Source organism: Apis dorsata, unplaced genomic scaffold (genome assembly GCF_000469605.1).
Source record: "Apis dorsata unplaced genomic scaffold, Apis dorsata 1.3 scaffold_227, whole genome shotgun sequence".
Lineage (NCBI taxonomy): Eukaryota > Metazoa > Arthropoda > Insecta > Hymenoptera > Apidae > Apis > Apis dorsata.
This window is the reverse complement of record NW_006263509.1, coordinates 374,145-391,422: the sequence shown is the minus strand read 5'-3', so window position 1 is coordinate 391,422 and position 17,278 is coordinate 374,145. Positions and strand designations below refer to the sequence as shown.

Below are 17,278 nucleotides of genomic sequence, written 5' to 3'. Positions count from 1 at the left end.
TATATATATATATATATATATATATATATATATATAATCGTAATGTATAATTTAAGAACGAAATTTGAATGGAAAATTAAGAGTAAAGGACAGGAAAGTAAAGAAAGAAAGAGATTGTAAAATAGACTACATATTTCTGGTGAAAATTGCTGAAATAAATTCGATTCGATGAAGTAATGGAAACAGTACTTGAACTTTCATCTTTCACGTTTTCAGACTATGAATCATCCTTGATACACATTCAAAGCGGATAAAGAATTGGCGTCCTTTCTTCCTCTTCCTCCTCGGGATAAAGAAAGAATAGAAGATCTTTTCATTTAAATAAACCAAGAAGGAGCGAAACAAGATTGTCGATTCGATTCCATGTTCTTTATTACACCATTTACACACGTAACGCAGATGAGGAATAGAACGATGCAGAGACGAACATTTCTTCCTTCGTTCTATCCGCACAGACATTGATGCGATCCAAACGCAGTAAAAAATAGAATTGCTCGTTTTATCTCGATTTCAAGCAAATTTTCGCGAGTTAAATTTAGTCAAGGCAACGTTTGAATACAAAATTTATTCGGATGGTATTTCGCGATAGATAACCGCGTTACAATGGCGTATCTTCCCTTTCCTTTCGCCTATTATTCCGCAATAAATGGATATCACACGAACATCAATTCGATGGTTTCGTTTCGTAAAACACGATCTTCGTAGACAAGGAAAATATCAATGATAATCAATGACCTGATAATTTCAATTCGCTTTGTGTTATTTAGGTGGAAGAATACATTGGAATTATTCGAAGAAATGTTGAATTGAAAATTATAAAAGAGCTATATATTTTTTTTTCCTAGTTTTTTATTAGATGAATTTTTATGGATTTATATTCAGATAGTGGAAGGAGGATTAATCAAGATTAAATTATTGAAGATGAAATTTTTAACGTGGTTATAAATATTTGTAGCTATATATTGAAAGTAATATTAATGATAATGAATTAAAATTGGAATGGAAATATAAAATTATTCTAGCATTTATCTACCATTCAAACTTCCAAATTATGAAAATGTTTCTGATTAAAGCATTCTATGATATTTGATTCCATTTTTTTATTAAAAGGAATATTTTACAGTACGATTATTATATAGAAATAGTGTAGAAAAATTAATTAATCCAAAAGAGAATAAGAGAGAATAATATCCATCTTGCATTTCTGTTAATATAACTTTCGACATTTGCGCTATTGTTTTTAACTTTATAGCGTATAAATAGAGAAATGTTTATTTTCCAATTTTATTTCTGCAAAATACCAGAGTCCAATCTTTAAACAATAACAAACTCGTTTCGAATACCCCTTCGATACAAATATATATATATATATATTAACAGGAGAAGAAAATTTCTTCAAATTTCTCTATTCCATTCCAATTCTTTCAACGAATATTACAATTCAAATATTATCTCCGATTTAAATTAAATCATTATATAGCAAAATATTGCACAAATTCCAAAATTACAGGAAAATTAAACTACTCAATCTATTCAATTCAATTTGCTCAATTTCAATTCTGCCCGACTTAAAGTCGGGCCAAATTACAAGAGAAAGAAACGAGAAATTTCTTTTTACCCACGGAAGGGTTGATAAAATAGCAAAGGGTTAATAAAATCACCGATCAAGATCAAAAGTGTCCTCTGAAACCTGTCTCGAGACCCACGACTTTCGCACGCCATTTTTTCTCATCTCCCGCCAACCATCATCCACCCTCCATCCATGATGATTTCCACCCTCTCGTCGCGAAGCAACAAGTTGAATTTCAATGCCGTTGCCGCTCTCGACGTGCCGCGCATACTTTTTCCTTCTCTGTCTCCGTTCCTCTCTCTCTCTTACGTGAACGAATGATATTAATACGTTACGGAAATTCGTTGGGTTAAAAGAAGCACACCGCCCTAAAAATAGAAGATGTTTGAGAAAATGTTCCTCCTCCGAGAGATTCCTGAACCCAGACTCATACACATGTTGCATCACATGTTTTATCTTTTCGTTCCTTCTTTTTTTTCTTCTTCTTTTAAAATAAAGATTGGTTATTTTCACGGCCACCTTGTGTACTCTATATGCCGCAATATGGTCGATTCTTCGTCTCTCTTTCGCTGGTAAGAATCTAGGCTAATAGTTCGTTTCACGAGATTTGTTCATACGAGTAGTTTTTCTCTCTCTTCCTTCCATACTTGGAAGAGGAGAGACGGGAAAATTTTACGAGTCATGGTCGTTTTGACAATGAGATAAAAAAGAGGATTCTTTCGTGGAATCTTGTCTATGAGAAACGTTGACACCGTTTGAGAAATAATTTAATTAATAGTTAGTTTGTAATAATTAATTTAATGATAAGATTTCGTTGTTTATTTATTTCATAATGCGAGAATTGATGGAAAAGTGAACTCCTTTCCTATCAAAACATATTTCTTTGTTTTACTTTTTCGTATTTTTTAATCGAATCCTCTATCGGAAATATATCGTGAATTTGGAGATAAAGAGAGGAATTTAAAAAATAGATGGAAATTTTTCGTCAAATTTAGAGATATTCGAATATATTGTAATTTAAACTAAAAAAAAGTGAATACATTTCGACAAATCTTATATTTTACAGAGAAGAAATTACGAATTAAAAATACAAATTGAAGGTAGAAAAAAAAAATTAGCATTTTTTTCTATCGTTTCTTTTTTTTTTTTTTTTTAATTAATATATATGTATATATTCATTTTTGACTTTCATTTGTAGCAAGATTTTTCGTTCAATTCGAACGATAATTCGCAGACGTAGCGGGAAAGAGGCCGCTGACACACAGATAATTTCGACTTATTCGCCGATAAGAATAAATCAATGGAGATAGGGGATCGCGTTAAATAAATTACGATAGGTTAAGTAATTACTCACATCCTCTGTAGATCAAACGCACCGAATCCAACTGGAACCACCTTTATTATCCCCTTCACCTCGCCCAATCCGATATCTGTCTCTCTCTCGGCGAGAATTTGATCCGATACCCGCCTTTGCCTGCTGCAAAACGCGAAATAATCAAAGTTAATTATCATTTTTAACAAATAATTGCTATTCGATCGTGAAGAAATTCGTAAAGAGAAATTGCGAATGAAAAAATGTATACATAATTTATTTATAATCGGTATATTATATTATCGTTATATATATTAGCCTAAAATTTGATCAAGTTAAAATCTTTAATTTAGGCGAGAGGAAGAACGTGAAAGAAACGGATATGATGGAAGAGTTAAAGATTAAATTTGGACGATTTTTTTTGTTGTTGTTGATTTGAATTTGATTTGAATGAATTAAAAAAAAAAGAAAAAGAAAGAATAATGGAAAAAGAAGGAATATCGATAATGGTTAATTGGATAATTGGAAGAGTGATTATATTAATTTGGAGGATTTCGATAATCATTTTCAGTTATAAAATTTGATAAATTGAATCTGAGAAATTAAAAATCGAAAAAATGATAAGAAGAAGGAGAAAATGAAGGAATGATTAGAAACGTGATTTTTTACTATTCTTGATAGGTTTAAAATAGATGAGTTAAAAATAGAATCATTATTTCATCTTTATCGATGTATATTATGTATATTTTTAACCATGAATTCGATAAATATATAATAATCGATAATATTATGAAAAAATTCTATAATGTTTTTCAAATTTATTATATAATTTATTATATAATTGTTATTATCTAATTTGAATAGATTTGAATAGATAAAAAAATCGATTGCAATTCTAATTAAAAAAAAAGTTTCTGTAATTAAATTAAATCTATTAGATCTACTAAATATATACTTTAATATATAATATATAAATAATATTCACATAAATATAAATAATGACTCATTGCATTAAATTTTCGAAACATATATAAAATAAAAGGGATAGTACGATTAAATCTCTGTTATAATTTAGAATAGTTTATTTATGAATTATATTGAAAATTAAAATTAATATTTGTGCAAAATTTGACCATAGAAAAAGAATCAAAATTTGTATAAAGGATATGCAAAAAGATTCTGTCTAAATTCCATCTCTTTAATCATAAAAATTTGATATTACAAAAATAATATGAGAAATTATATAACGAAATACATAATGATGATTTGATATTTTACAAAATAAAAAATGCTGATGATTTCTATAATGAGAATAATGAGAATCAATTATAAAAAAAAAAGGCAATAAAATCAACAACATATTAATCAATAAATCAACAACATTTTCTTTCTTTCTCTTTCATTTCTGAACATTACCAATCAACATTAATAATTTCATAAAATTTGTATACTCTTGCACAATAAAGGCAACAAACTCAATGATAAAACAAGCAAATATATATAACTTATAAATAAATTTTACACATCTCATTCGATTATATCATCATATCATTTTACGGAAACTGGTGCAATCGTGAAACACAAGTTGCAATTTGCAACATTATCAGTCGACTAATATTATCGGGCGATAAATCGTTGCGCAAAGAAGGAATCATAGATATAATAGATCTACAAGATAGATCAGATTTATAAATACCTATATGACGGGAGGAAAAAGCAAACAAATAAATCGAAAATATGAAACGTTTTCCAATTCTACTTGAAATCCAAACAAACGATAATAAATTTCCACTTGAAATCCAAATAAATTATAAATTTCACACCGTTCTCAAAAAATTAACCAACATGAAACACTTGAAACGTATTTCTTTTTCATCATTTACCCTTAATGAGATCGTGACTTGCGAATAATAGGAAGTTACGTCACTACTTATAAACTTACGTCAGTACAATATAAACTTTCGCGCGTATAACAGATGCGAGGAGATTGGTGTGAATCGAGCTCGTGGAAAGTAAACCGATTAATTAACTCGTCGTTGGCAAAACGCCCATCGTGTCTCGGTCTCGGTCCCATTTTAAATTTCCAACCTGTTGCGAATTCCTCTTGTCGCACGGTCTCCTTGAAGATTGCACGTTTATCCTCGTTTCGTGTATTCTCGTTTTTTTCTCACCTTCCCCGAATCATTAATATTTAAACGCTCCCTTCGCTTATCCCCCTCCCCCGTTTTACGTGACACGATTTTTATTAAGCCGAGTTTCGAGCACGAGCGCGAAAATTAAATGAAGATCAAACGAAAATATAATTGTAATCTCGATATTGTGAAAAATTTGCGTGGAAATGACGGATCACTTGTAAGAAAAACTTGAATAAAGAATAAGAGAGATAGTCAGAATAATTAAACGAAAGGAAAAGATATCGAGGAATATCTCTCGTACATTTTCAATTTTAAAAAATTTGGAAAAATCGATCGAGATAAGAGAGGTAACTATGTTAAAAAAAAAAAGAAAAAATCCCTTTGATCCCTCCTTTCTACCTTAATCCTCGTCCCTTCCCGATTATATGCTTAAGCTTATACGCGATAATTCATATATCGGCCAATAAAGAAAGGGAAAAGAAGAAGAAGAAAAAGAAAAACCACGGCAGAGGTGATATTGGAAGCTATGTATAAAGATATAATAAGCCGCGTTTATCCTCAATTTTGTCTCCTTAATCGATATGCTAATCTCTCCTAACGCGGTGTCCACAAAGGTGAATCTCTCGAGGGGTGGAAAAGAGAGATGGAATTCGAATAGAAATTCTTGGATGAATTCTGCTTGGATAGCATCCGATTTTTTACATACTTGTAACGAGCGATCTCGAAGACAGATAGGATAAAAGTCGTCGAAAATAATAATCGATAAAGATAACCGGCTCGATAAGGATCGCGTCTCGAGTTTGACGTCGAAACGGGATTTTCCCTGAAAGGAGAGGATTTTGTTTCATTCAATGGGAAAATGCGCGCATTAAACTTGGAAGATTAAAATCTTGATATCATAACCTTGAAACGATCTTTTGAACTTTTTCGATTTTTGATTCGTGAGATGCGTAAGTTCAGCATGAAAATTTTACTTAACATGTATATTCGAAAGAAATATCGAAGAGGGTGGAAAGCAGGAAATAAAATCACGGGACGAATAAAAAGATCTAACAAACTGCACTCACCTAAGCAAGGAGGGTGGTCTGGCGTAAATCGTATTCGGCATCAGAATCACGTTTAGAGCGCACAACACGAGCAACGTGATGAACAAACCCATTCTCTTTTCCTCGAGGAAAATACCAAATAATTTCTTAGCCCCAAAAAAAAAAAAAAAATGCACGATCCTCTTAGTCTCGATACGCGCCCTATCTTCCTCTATATCCACTTGTTCACAAACTCGTTCACAGATATTCGAAGGATAGGACACGATCTTGTCTCTCTGACCACTCAGCTCTCTCTCTCTCTCTCTCTCTCTTATCGATACGATCTAGTCTTATGTCGCTTTTGTCTCTGTGAACTGTAACGTAGCTCTTCTTCGCCCGCATATATACGCGAAGAAGAGTACCGGCTTCGCCCCTCCACCGTATACCCCCTCTCGATCCCTCCCAATCCTCCCTCGCGTTTCTTTCCCAGAATCGCGACCCTTTTCCCTCGACCCACCTTTTTCCCCCCTTCCTCTTCTTCTTCTTTTTTTTTTCCACGCTTCCGTCCACGTTGGTTGGAAACGAAACGAGGAATGGAAAGAAGGGGGGAATTAGAAGGGGGAAAGCAAAAAAAAAAAAAAAAAAAAAGAAAAATGGAGAGGACTTTGAAATCAACCTTTTTTTTTCGAAACAGCTTCGCGGATTCGCGGGAGGCGGGAGGCTTCGATCACGGTGCAACCACGTGAACGTGGCCCAAGTCCGTTCTGAATTTTTTTTTCGGGGATTGCCGCGATTTTTTCGATACTTTAGAAACGCGTGATTTATCGGGTCTAGAGGTCTTGAAATTTTTCCATCTCGTTCGGTGTTTCAGTATTTCTACGAAGTATTCTCGTTTATGTATATGGAAATCGAAGATGTTTATTTGGATGGGTATACGTATATGGACAGGTTTGGATCGGTTATTAACGGTGGAATTTCTTTCTTTTTTTTTTTTTTTAATTAGAAGAAAAGTTAGAAACGCTTCTTTTTATTCTTGCGTTTTTCCTCGAGAACAAAAAAAAGTGGAGGGTAGGATGTTGTATATTTGGATATATATGTACGTGAGATTTGGAGACGAATCTTTGATGAGTTTGGATGGAATGGAAATAGATGTGATAGAAGGTGTGTAAAAGTAATCTCAGAAGATCAAATTGAGAAAATAAGTAGAATAAGTAAAATTAAATGTACGTGTAATAGCTAGTAAAAAAGTATCTTCTCTTCTATTTATTTATTTATTATAACCAAAGAAATCGATAGCATTCCATAAAATAATTATATTTCCCAAAAGATATATATTTTAGTATATCTTTAAATTACAACCCGTCAATTGGAAGAATTTTTGAATAATACCACCTCTAATTAATTGTGCAATAGGATCTTTATTCCTGGTCTAAGGAAATAGAAGATTTAGTTTGAGATTTCGCTCGATGGATGAATCATCGAATAGATTTAGTTTTAAATCTGTTTGTTGGTTCAGAGAAAAGCCTAAAATCGGCGATACTCGGAATATAGAAAGTTTGGTCGGTGACGCGCGTTCGAGTTTGAGCCGTGCATTCGAGAAAAGCGAACTTTTACGTCCTCCTCGGCCATTTAACAAATTACGTTAAAAATTATTATTAAATTTACATTAAATTTAAAAATTTAAAAATTGTTCGACACGAGTGCGATCTACACAAAAAATTTTACTAATCATTAAAAATTATATATATTTTAGAAGAGACGATTGATCGAAACGAATTTTTACGTCCTCCTCGGCCATTTAACAAATTACGTTAAAAATTATTATTAAATTTACATTAAATTTAAAAATTTAAAAATTGTTCGACACGAGTGCGATTTACACAAAAAATTTTACTAATCATTAAAAATTATATATATTTCAAAAAAGACGATTGATCGAAACGAATTTTTACGTCCTCCTCGGCCATTTAACAAATTACGTTAAAAATTATTATTAAATTTATATTAAATTTAATAATACGTTAAAAATTGTTCGACACGAGTGCGATTTACACAAAAAATTTTACTAATCATTAAAAATTATATATATTTTAGAAGAGACGATTGATCGAAACGAATTTTTACGTCCTCCTCGGCCATTTAACAAATTACGTTAAAAATTATTATTAAATTTATATTAAATTTAATAATACGTTAAAAATTGTTCGACACGAGTGCGATTTACACAAAAAATTTTACTAATCATTAAAAATTATATATATTTCAGAAGAGACGATTGATCGAAACGAAATTTTTAATCGAATATAATTGTACGTTTAATAACAATTTGGACGATTTGTTGTCTCGTTTATTCTATAATTTTTCGATCGATATATCGAATTCGATGGACGAAGAAAAAAAAAAAATGAAAGAAATTCAGCGATCTTGATAGTTGATATAGAACGATAAAATTATTCATTTATCTTACGGCTTCAACGCACTTCAACGTGTTTTCGATCGTGTAATAATCGTGAAACAGCATTAGTTACAGATCTGATTGCAACCGGAGTTTTCCGTTCCAAAGGTAAATTCTCGATTATCTGATGAAATTCTTGTAGAAAAAGAAAAAAAAGAGAAGAAGAAGAAGAAGAAGAAAAAGACAATTGATTACGCCGCAATTTCTGTATATTTCCCTTTGTATATTTTCCACATGATAAATGAAATTTACACAATTGAAGAATCTGTTGAATGATTTATAAATTAGTTCGAAATCCATCATTCACGCGTAATATGTCGGAGTTGGAATGCGGAGTTACGAATAGGTGAAACGTTGTCTCCGAACTCATTCTCCTCGATTCTAAATAACACGATTGTGATGCAATCCCATAGGTTAAGTTCTAACATTTATAATCTTTTTTTTTTTTTGCCGTTGCAGCAAATATTTCCGATTCTGGATTATGTCGACTGTGAACTTTGTAATCTATATTATATGTATATTGAAACATTGTTATTTTTATGTGTCTGAAGTGATAAGTAGTTCAATGAATCCATGATCCAAATTTACAGCTCCGCAGGTGTCGAAAAATTATTTATCTCTGTATGAGATAATGATGAGAATAATTTTATTTCATATATATATATGTATACTATATATCGATTAAAATTAAAATTTGAATTGAGAAAATTAAGAAAATTTGAAGAATTGGAACGAAAAAAAAAATTTATAAATTAGAGGAAAAAATTACGATTCCTTTTTCTTCTCTTTTTAAATATCATAAACTTCTTCGATTCTATTCCAATCTTTCCACTTTAATACGCTAGATTACCTCCCCTCCATATTCCAGATTTAAACCAACTATACGGGGATTCCTCGATAATTTTTCCTTATTCTTTCTTATTTTATAAATCACGTTTCTTACGTTCTAGCAGAGCTGTTCATTCTTCTTGCAATCAATTGATTCGGAATAGCATCGATTAATATATACAATGATGCAAGAATAACTCGTGTGAATCAGAGAAGTCTTTATCCGATGATTAATTCATTGATCGATGCACCATCGTTCGGGTTCAACTTTTATCACTTCCAAAAACAGATTTGTTTATAATCTCCTTAAATTCTTTTCATTTATCTTATCATCCTTTTATTTTCATCCTTTTATTTTTCCACCTTTTTATTTCCTTCCCTCTTTTATTCTTTTTTTAAATATTTTAAATGGACGGACATTTCATTTGAACATTCATACAAGAGATGCATACAGATTCATATTTTTCTTGAATTTTTGTTCGTAATTTTCTTTTTCTTTTTTTTTATTCCTATCTTTATTTCTTCCAAATTGGATGAATGAAAATGATTTTGATATATTATTAAAAAAAAAAAAAAAAATATTGTTTTCCTTTATGCGACTCGAGCGAAAATGAAGCGAATTTTAAATAATCTGACAATGGCTTGTGCGTTCCATTTCTACTTTTTCTTTCTCTTTTCGTCGAAGCGGTGGTAAATAAAGAAACAACTCGAACAAATTCATATGAGTGATATCCGTAGACGCGATAAACAGGACGACTTATTCAAAAATTTCTGGAAATACCGTCTGAATTTAAAACATCCGAAGAAAAAGTACGCTTTGTATTGTAGTGTTTGCGCGCTGATCACGTGACTAAAAATTGACCAATAGAACAGAACGAAATACGAATATAGGGATAAATAACAGGAAACATACATAATCGATAAACATAGTAAAAATCTTAAAATCTGAATTTGATCGACAAATTTTTTAAAAGACAAGATAAATCGGCTTGAGAATTATCATTTTGATCGATATAAAATTAATTTTCACCAAAGTTACGAGATATTATTTATGCAGAATCAAATTAAAAATAGAAAAAACATAATTTAGTTTTCTTCCTTTTTATTTAAATCGATCAATCGTAACGTACGATTAAAATCAATCCGAAAAAATGCTAAATTAAAATTCTAGAAATAAATTCTTTTGTTTTTCTTTTTTTAACGATAAAAAGAATGTTTTCGTATAGGAAACTTTCGTATATATACGAAAGATTTTGCGTAATTTTACGTCATTCGTGAAAATCGAATTCAGTTCGTCACTGTCATTGCGTAGATGATTCATTCATACGCTGTTTAAATCTTGGTTTTTTTCTCGATAACGCATAGAACACGTTGGTTCGAGTACATCATCTGTTACAGAAAAAAAATATAATCACATCTGACGTAATCCAATAAAATATTGAACAGGTTTCTTCGATTAGATTCGATTTTCAATTCCAATTGGTGGAATTCCGTGGAATATTTTTAATAATTTTACAGCGGCAAAATTCCCGTGGACTTTATAGGAAATAAAGATTTTAATCGCGATGATTAAAATTAGAAACGAATCATATATTTCATGAATCACTTTAGATTAGATATATATATATATTAAGTAATTGAATTAAAATTATAAAAGAAGAATATCAACGTATCACCTTTCGAACACGATCAAATCATTTAATAACCAAAAATTGCAATAAAAATGAATAACTTCACGGATGTACATGTAAATTTATATTCCTCATTTATTATATTTACTATATCATTTACTATATCAAAATTATTTTGAATGAAACATCTTCCCCTCGTCGATTTTAATGATAATTGAAAACGAAGGACATCATTTTTACCAACTTTTCTCTTCACCAATCTCGGCTTCTTCAATTTTCGAGATATTTGCAAAAAGTGACCGCTATTGTCGCAATTTAAAATTTTGTTCGTGATAACGTCTGTGATAACGTTTGTATGCATAAATTATCACTTATCATCTACGCGATGCTCTAATTGCATTTCATAACTCGGAATATATAATCATGTTACGCGTTCAATTTTTAAGATAAATGCATTCTATCGTTTATTTTCATTGGATTTATTTTCCATATGTTATATAGAACGATAAAAAAAATATGCTACACGTTATTTTCGTTATCAAAATATTGTATCATATTATAAATTAATAAGATAAATTTTAGATTTAGACGGCGTAGGAATCGTTTTGGATGAAATATTTTTATTAGATTGTTAAATTAAAATTATAGAAAAAGGATTTTATAGATGGATAAGCAACACGTTTGCCAAATTTTAAGATGAAAAGAATTCGAATCAATTACCATGGGACATTCGATAAATAATATATTTCCTTTGTTCTTCTTAATGGACACGAGATATAACGATACATTTTTTTGGAAAAATAAATTTTCATCCTTGGATCTTTCTCTTGGATCTTTCGACGGAAGTTTAGATGCTTCATGATTACTTTTTGGACTCGAAATGGATTCGAAAGAATTGAGAATGAGATAAAAATTTGTATTAAACATGCGATGTTTCTTTCTTCATTGAACGATCAGATCCGAACTTGATAATGATCGTAATTTAAAATTTATGATTTATGAATTATTATGATGACGCGTTAAAATAAAAATGAAAATAGTTAAATAATTATAAAAAGAATGATGTCTTTTAAAAGATAGTGCAGACATCCATTTGATTATTTAAAAATCGATTTTTTTCTTATATTATAAAACTATGAATATATTATTTTTTTTTTTTTATTTATTTAATTTTACCATTTGCCACACGGGGAATTTTATCGTATAGGAGAGATACATATGCCACTTCTGATAATACGCGTGTCATTTGATATTTATAGTTTTTACATATGTTTCTGAGGTGATATTTGCAATTTTATTAAATGTAGAATATCTATCCACATCGTTTCTGAGAAGTGCAACGTAATATAATTTCTCCCTTAATTGAAAAACTATTCGACACTGTACAAATAAATTCAAAAACGCTTTCAACAATTCGCGTGTATTTTTCTTATAATCGGTGATTTTTTTATCTTTTTCTATTTTTATTTATCTAAAGTAAAATAAGGTAAAATAAGTTAAGGTAAAATAATTAAATTCTCGAAGATGTTTAATGCAATGTAATATTTAATATAATTCGACATATTTTGATTATCTATTCATGATCAAGATGAATATCTCTAGAAAAGATCTTTAGAAAATCATTAAAACATCAATTAGAAAATTATTTATTTAAATTTTTAAAATAAGAAAAATTATTCGCACATATATAATCGTAAATAATGTGTCATTGATCGATAATTTTTCAATTTGAAATTCTGATTCAATATTAATGAGATATTGAAATTTGCATAAAAATTTTCCTAAGTATTATTAACAAGTTTTCCATATTCAATGATAAATATTCATCATATAATAATAATGGTTAATAAAAAATATATATAATAAACATAAACGTGAGAAAAGAAAAAATTTTACTAAAATGATGTAATTACGATAAATATTGATAACGATAATTTATCATACTCACATTTTATGCAAACCAATTCGACATCTTGTCTCCACGTTATTTTTTTTTTTTTTTTCCTCCTATCTCCACGTCACAGAAATGAAGAGATCTGATAATTGAATTACGTGCGTAGATAACATCCTCGTATTCTATACGTAAGTGAAATCGAAAATTATTTAATCACGATGGTATCACGGCCCCTGTTAATGATAATACCGAAAAGAAAAAAAAATTATTCGAAATGATCGAATTCCAAGCATAACTCGTTCAAATTTCATATTAAATTGTTGTGGAATAATTTATTTAATAACAAGGAATTGAGACAGTAATATATATATATGATTTATTAAAAAGAAATAAGATTGAATAGACAAATCTGGATCATGTCAAACTACGTGATACTTTTTTTGTTGTACATTGGATTGGCTAGGCTGCATCGCAAGGCGGTTTCAAAATAAGAAAAAAGAAACGAAACGAAGCGATCGTGACATTCAATTTACACGTGAAACGTACAAGATATGAATCTTTTTATGCATACAAATCGAACGAGAATTTTACGAGATAAAATCCCGACGATTAATTCCAACATGATCCTGATCTGTGTAAGACTTCATTTAATCTTGTTTCCTTCATTTTAAAGATCGGTGAACTATGCGAACGCGCCTATTTTTGTACAATTTACGAATAATTTTAGATTAAAAGGTTAAAAACATCTGGAAAACAGCAATATATGCGTTTACACAATAAGATTATATAAGTTTACTCATTTTAAAGTAAAAATAGATAATGCTCGTGATGGCTGATAATTTTATCGTTACGATTCTCGTGCATCGTTTCATCGGTTCCTTCATCAAGTTATTCTTGGAATAAATTTATATATTAGAGAATTAAATTATATACATATATATGTAACGTTGATAAATGAAATTAATCGAAAAATATATTGGAATAATTATAAATCAACTTGTAAAAAATAAAAATAAATCAAACTATATAATAAAATTTTTTATAGTATTTTCAATTGTTTAATATGCAATTCTAATCTAATTTTCCTCTTTAAATTAAACCGAGAGTACACGAGAGATAAATTACGTGCCTTCGAAACGAGATTCCATTCTCAATGATCCAACTCTATTGAGCCATCGAATTCGGCACTCTTGAGCGTTTTGATGAAATTTCAAGTCGAATCAGGTTGAAACAATGAACAACTGATGCTCATGAACTATTTCATTTCTTTCCAAAATGTTTCATTTTATCTTCTTCAGGTTACAAAATTAAAATTCAATCCTGTATATATAGAAACAATTAGAGAGATGCAAAAATATAGTAGATTGAATCATTAATATTATTTAAGGTTAGGATGGGCAAAATTTAAGTATTATTAAAGATTATATGAAAATATCAACTAAAATAAATTTTTATTCAAGCATTTTAATAAGTAATTAAATAAAGTAACTTTATTCAAAATTTTTAACTAGTTAATTTTTTTTCAACGAGTTAATTTTGATTAAGAGTGTTGCACCTCTATATATATATCATCCTCGAAGGTTCACTCAAGAGAATGACAGATTTAAGTGAATGCTTTCCAAGAATCCTGATAAATTTTTCGCTTCTCGCTATTATGTCCATCCTATGTCCAATTACGACCCAATTCAGGCCCAATTATCTTCTTCTGATCGATAATGAGAGATTTTTCTTTTTCCAGTTTTTGTCCTTTAAATAACATTTCTATTATTCATGATGATGAGAATAGGAAATAAGAGTGAATCGTAAATAATCGTAGAATAAGTGTGAATAATCGTCTTAAATTTGTTAGATTTTTGCAGAAAGTTTTGCAAAAATAAAAAATTACTATTGTTATAAAAGTCGAAATTCCAATCCAGTAATATTATGCAAAAGTATAGGTTTAATTAGAAATTTGAAGATTTGCAATTTATAAGTACATTGAAGAATAATGATAAAAGATTTGTTTGTTGATAAAATTGATAAAGTTGTAATTAGAGGCCAGAAATATTAACATTATTAATATAATACATTGAGATTTTTATCTACAGGAGATTCAATTGATATACTTCTTTTTTTCTATATTATTTTTATTTCAATTTTCTTTTTACAGATAGATATGATTATTTCAGATATCTGTTATGTGTTACATATATTAAAAGGATGTTTAAACAAAGATAGAGAATTTGTCCAGGAGAATTATTCCAAAGATTGAAACATTAAAATTAAAATTCAAGAAATCTATTTGAAATATTTTTCTATTAATTTAATTTTAAAATATCAATAATAATCGATCAAATCAATTGTAATATTTTATTATTTGTACAATATTTTGATTTGTTTGATGAAAGATTAACGAGAGATAAAAAATACACGATAGACAAATCGATAAAAGTCGTACGTATATGAATAATCGGGTAAATAGTAATAAACCATTAAAAACAGCTAAAACAAATAAATGCTCCCGTTCGATGACATTTAATATTTAATCGTGGATTAACGTGTCTTACCTCGCGTGATATATTTCAAATATCAAGATCTATTGCAATACTACATATTGCAATATGCGCAATATTATAAGTTTTCGAGATAATCATAATCAATATTGGAAGAGGATAAATAAACGTTGAGCATAAGGAAGGAAAATAAATAGAAATAGATCGAAAAATTTTTTTTCTTTTAAATTCGTGAAAATCTGACAGTTGAAATTAAAGAACTTTCAACAAAAATAAAATAAATTTCAAGAAATTATCGAAGAAAAATTTATTTTTGAATTTTATCAATTTTTTTTTTTTTTGCAGACATTGGTTTTCAAAGAAGTAAAATCCATTTTATTCGTTAAAATAGAGAAATTAAATGTTAGTAGGAACTTGTTTCTAGATTGACGTTAAAGAGTTCTAATTTAATTGCATTTGTAAGAGAAGAAATTTCAATCAGAATTAATTTTCAAAGTTTCTCAATGAAAGGAGAATAAATAAACGCCAACATATTCTTCCAGTTTAGAAGAGATAAAAGACAAATCGAAAGTCGTTTCATTTTAAATTATTTGTATAATTTATTGCTGGCTGTGAAAAATCTTGAAAAAACTACGAAATATAATAATATAAAATATCGTTTTCTAATACTATTGAACGATTTATTAATGGATTAATAAATGGTTGGATTAGTATATTTGAACTTTGGAAATCGAGTAACAAAGAAAATAGAATTTATATAAATTTTAAGAACAAAAAAAAAAAGATGAAGAGAAGGAAAAAAGAATGATAGAAATGAAGTACTTTTAAAGCAACACAAGTGTTACAAACGATATATAAAAAGACAAATCTTCTCTCTTGAATAATTCGTTCGAATAATTTGAAGGATAATCTTAATCAAAATCAGATTTAACATTTACATATAGCCTTAAATTTCATTTTCAAAAATAATGGATCTAACGAGTTGACCAAATATCGATTAAACGAAATCACAATGATATAGTGAAAAATTGTCCGTACACACACAGCATTTTTATCTCTCGACATTTCATTAACGAGCTTTCAATAAAATTTTTATTTATTATACGCGTATAAATTTTTCGCTTCCTTACTCTTATACTCTTATACTCTTCTGCTTTTTGTATCCTATCCCCTCCTAATAACGAAATGAACGCTTGAACTACTATTTAAATCGATTCGAATCGTTCGACAAATCAGTCTCGACTGATTCTTCCAACATGAGACAACCAATCCGGGATTGTTAAAATTTAATATCATTTAATATGTTCAATGAAGAACATTCAATGAAAATTTTTTGGAATTAAAAGTAAGAGAAACGATACAACGATATAAAAACGATATTAAAATAAATATTTTATTTTATTTAATAAAATAGTTTTTATTTGTTTATATTAAAATTCTGCATGCAGAGTAGGTTAAACTTTTAATATAGATATACACATACGTTTGGTTAATCGTACTTCTCCCAAATTAAATAGCATCTTCGTTGCTTTTCTCTTTTGTAAGTATTTCTTTTTTTAAGCTTTTCATGTAGAAACAATAACGAAAAATGTGAAAAATAATATTAGTTTTCCATTGCTCGATCCATTATATCTTTTAACTGTTATCTAATCGTGCATCTTCGCGCCTCTCATTTAAGGGTAGTTTTTTTCGATAGTTTTAATTGTTTCGAGCTTCTCTTTGATAATTAGTCGATACATCGAATTTATCTCGACTCCATTCACCTTTTATTTCCATTTTCCATTTTATAATTAACATTAAAGGTAACAATTTGTAAACAGGATAACATATAGAATAACACGTGAAAATTAATTATTGCAATTTTAATTTTTAGTTTAATTTTTTCTAATCATATTCATTGTCTAAATTTTTGGAATATCGATCTTAGGTGTAGACC

At 29.0% G+C, this 17,278-nt stretch overlaps 1 protein-coding gene across 1 annotated transcript in view; it reads right to left on the bottom strand.

The window, feature by feature from the left end:
• The window catches only part of LOC116185629, a 9,101-nt gene extending 2,516 nt beyond the window's left edge, over positions 1 to 6,585 (bottom strand). The window contains exons 1-2 of the mRNA XM_031510465.1: positions 6,085 to 6,585; positions 2,925 to 3,047 (exon numbers count right to left, since the gene is read on the bottom strand). Coding sequence (XP_031366325.1) covers positions 2,925 to 3,047; positions 6,085 to 6,176 — 215 coding nt within the window. The 5' untranslated portion in view covers positions 6,177 to 6,585. The remainder of the gene's footprint in view (positions 1 to 2,924; positions 3,048 to 6,084) is intronic.
• Between the last annotated feature and the right edge of the window lie 10,693 nt (positions 6,586 to 17,278).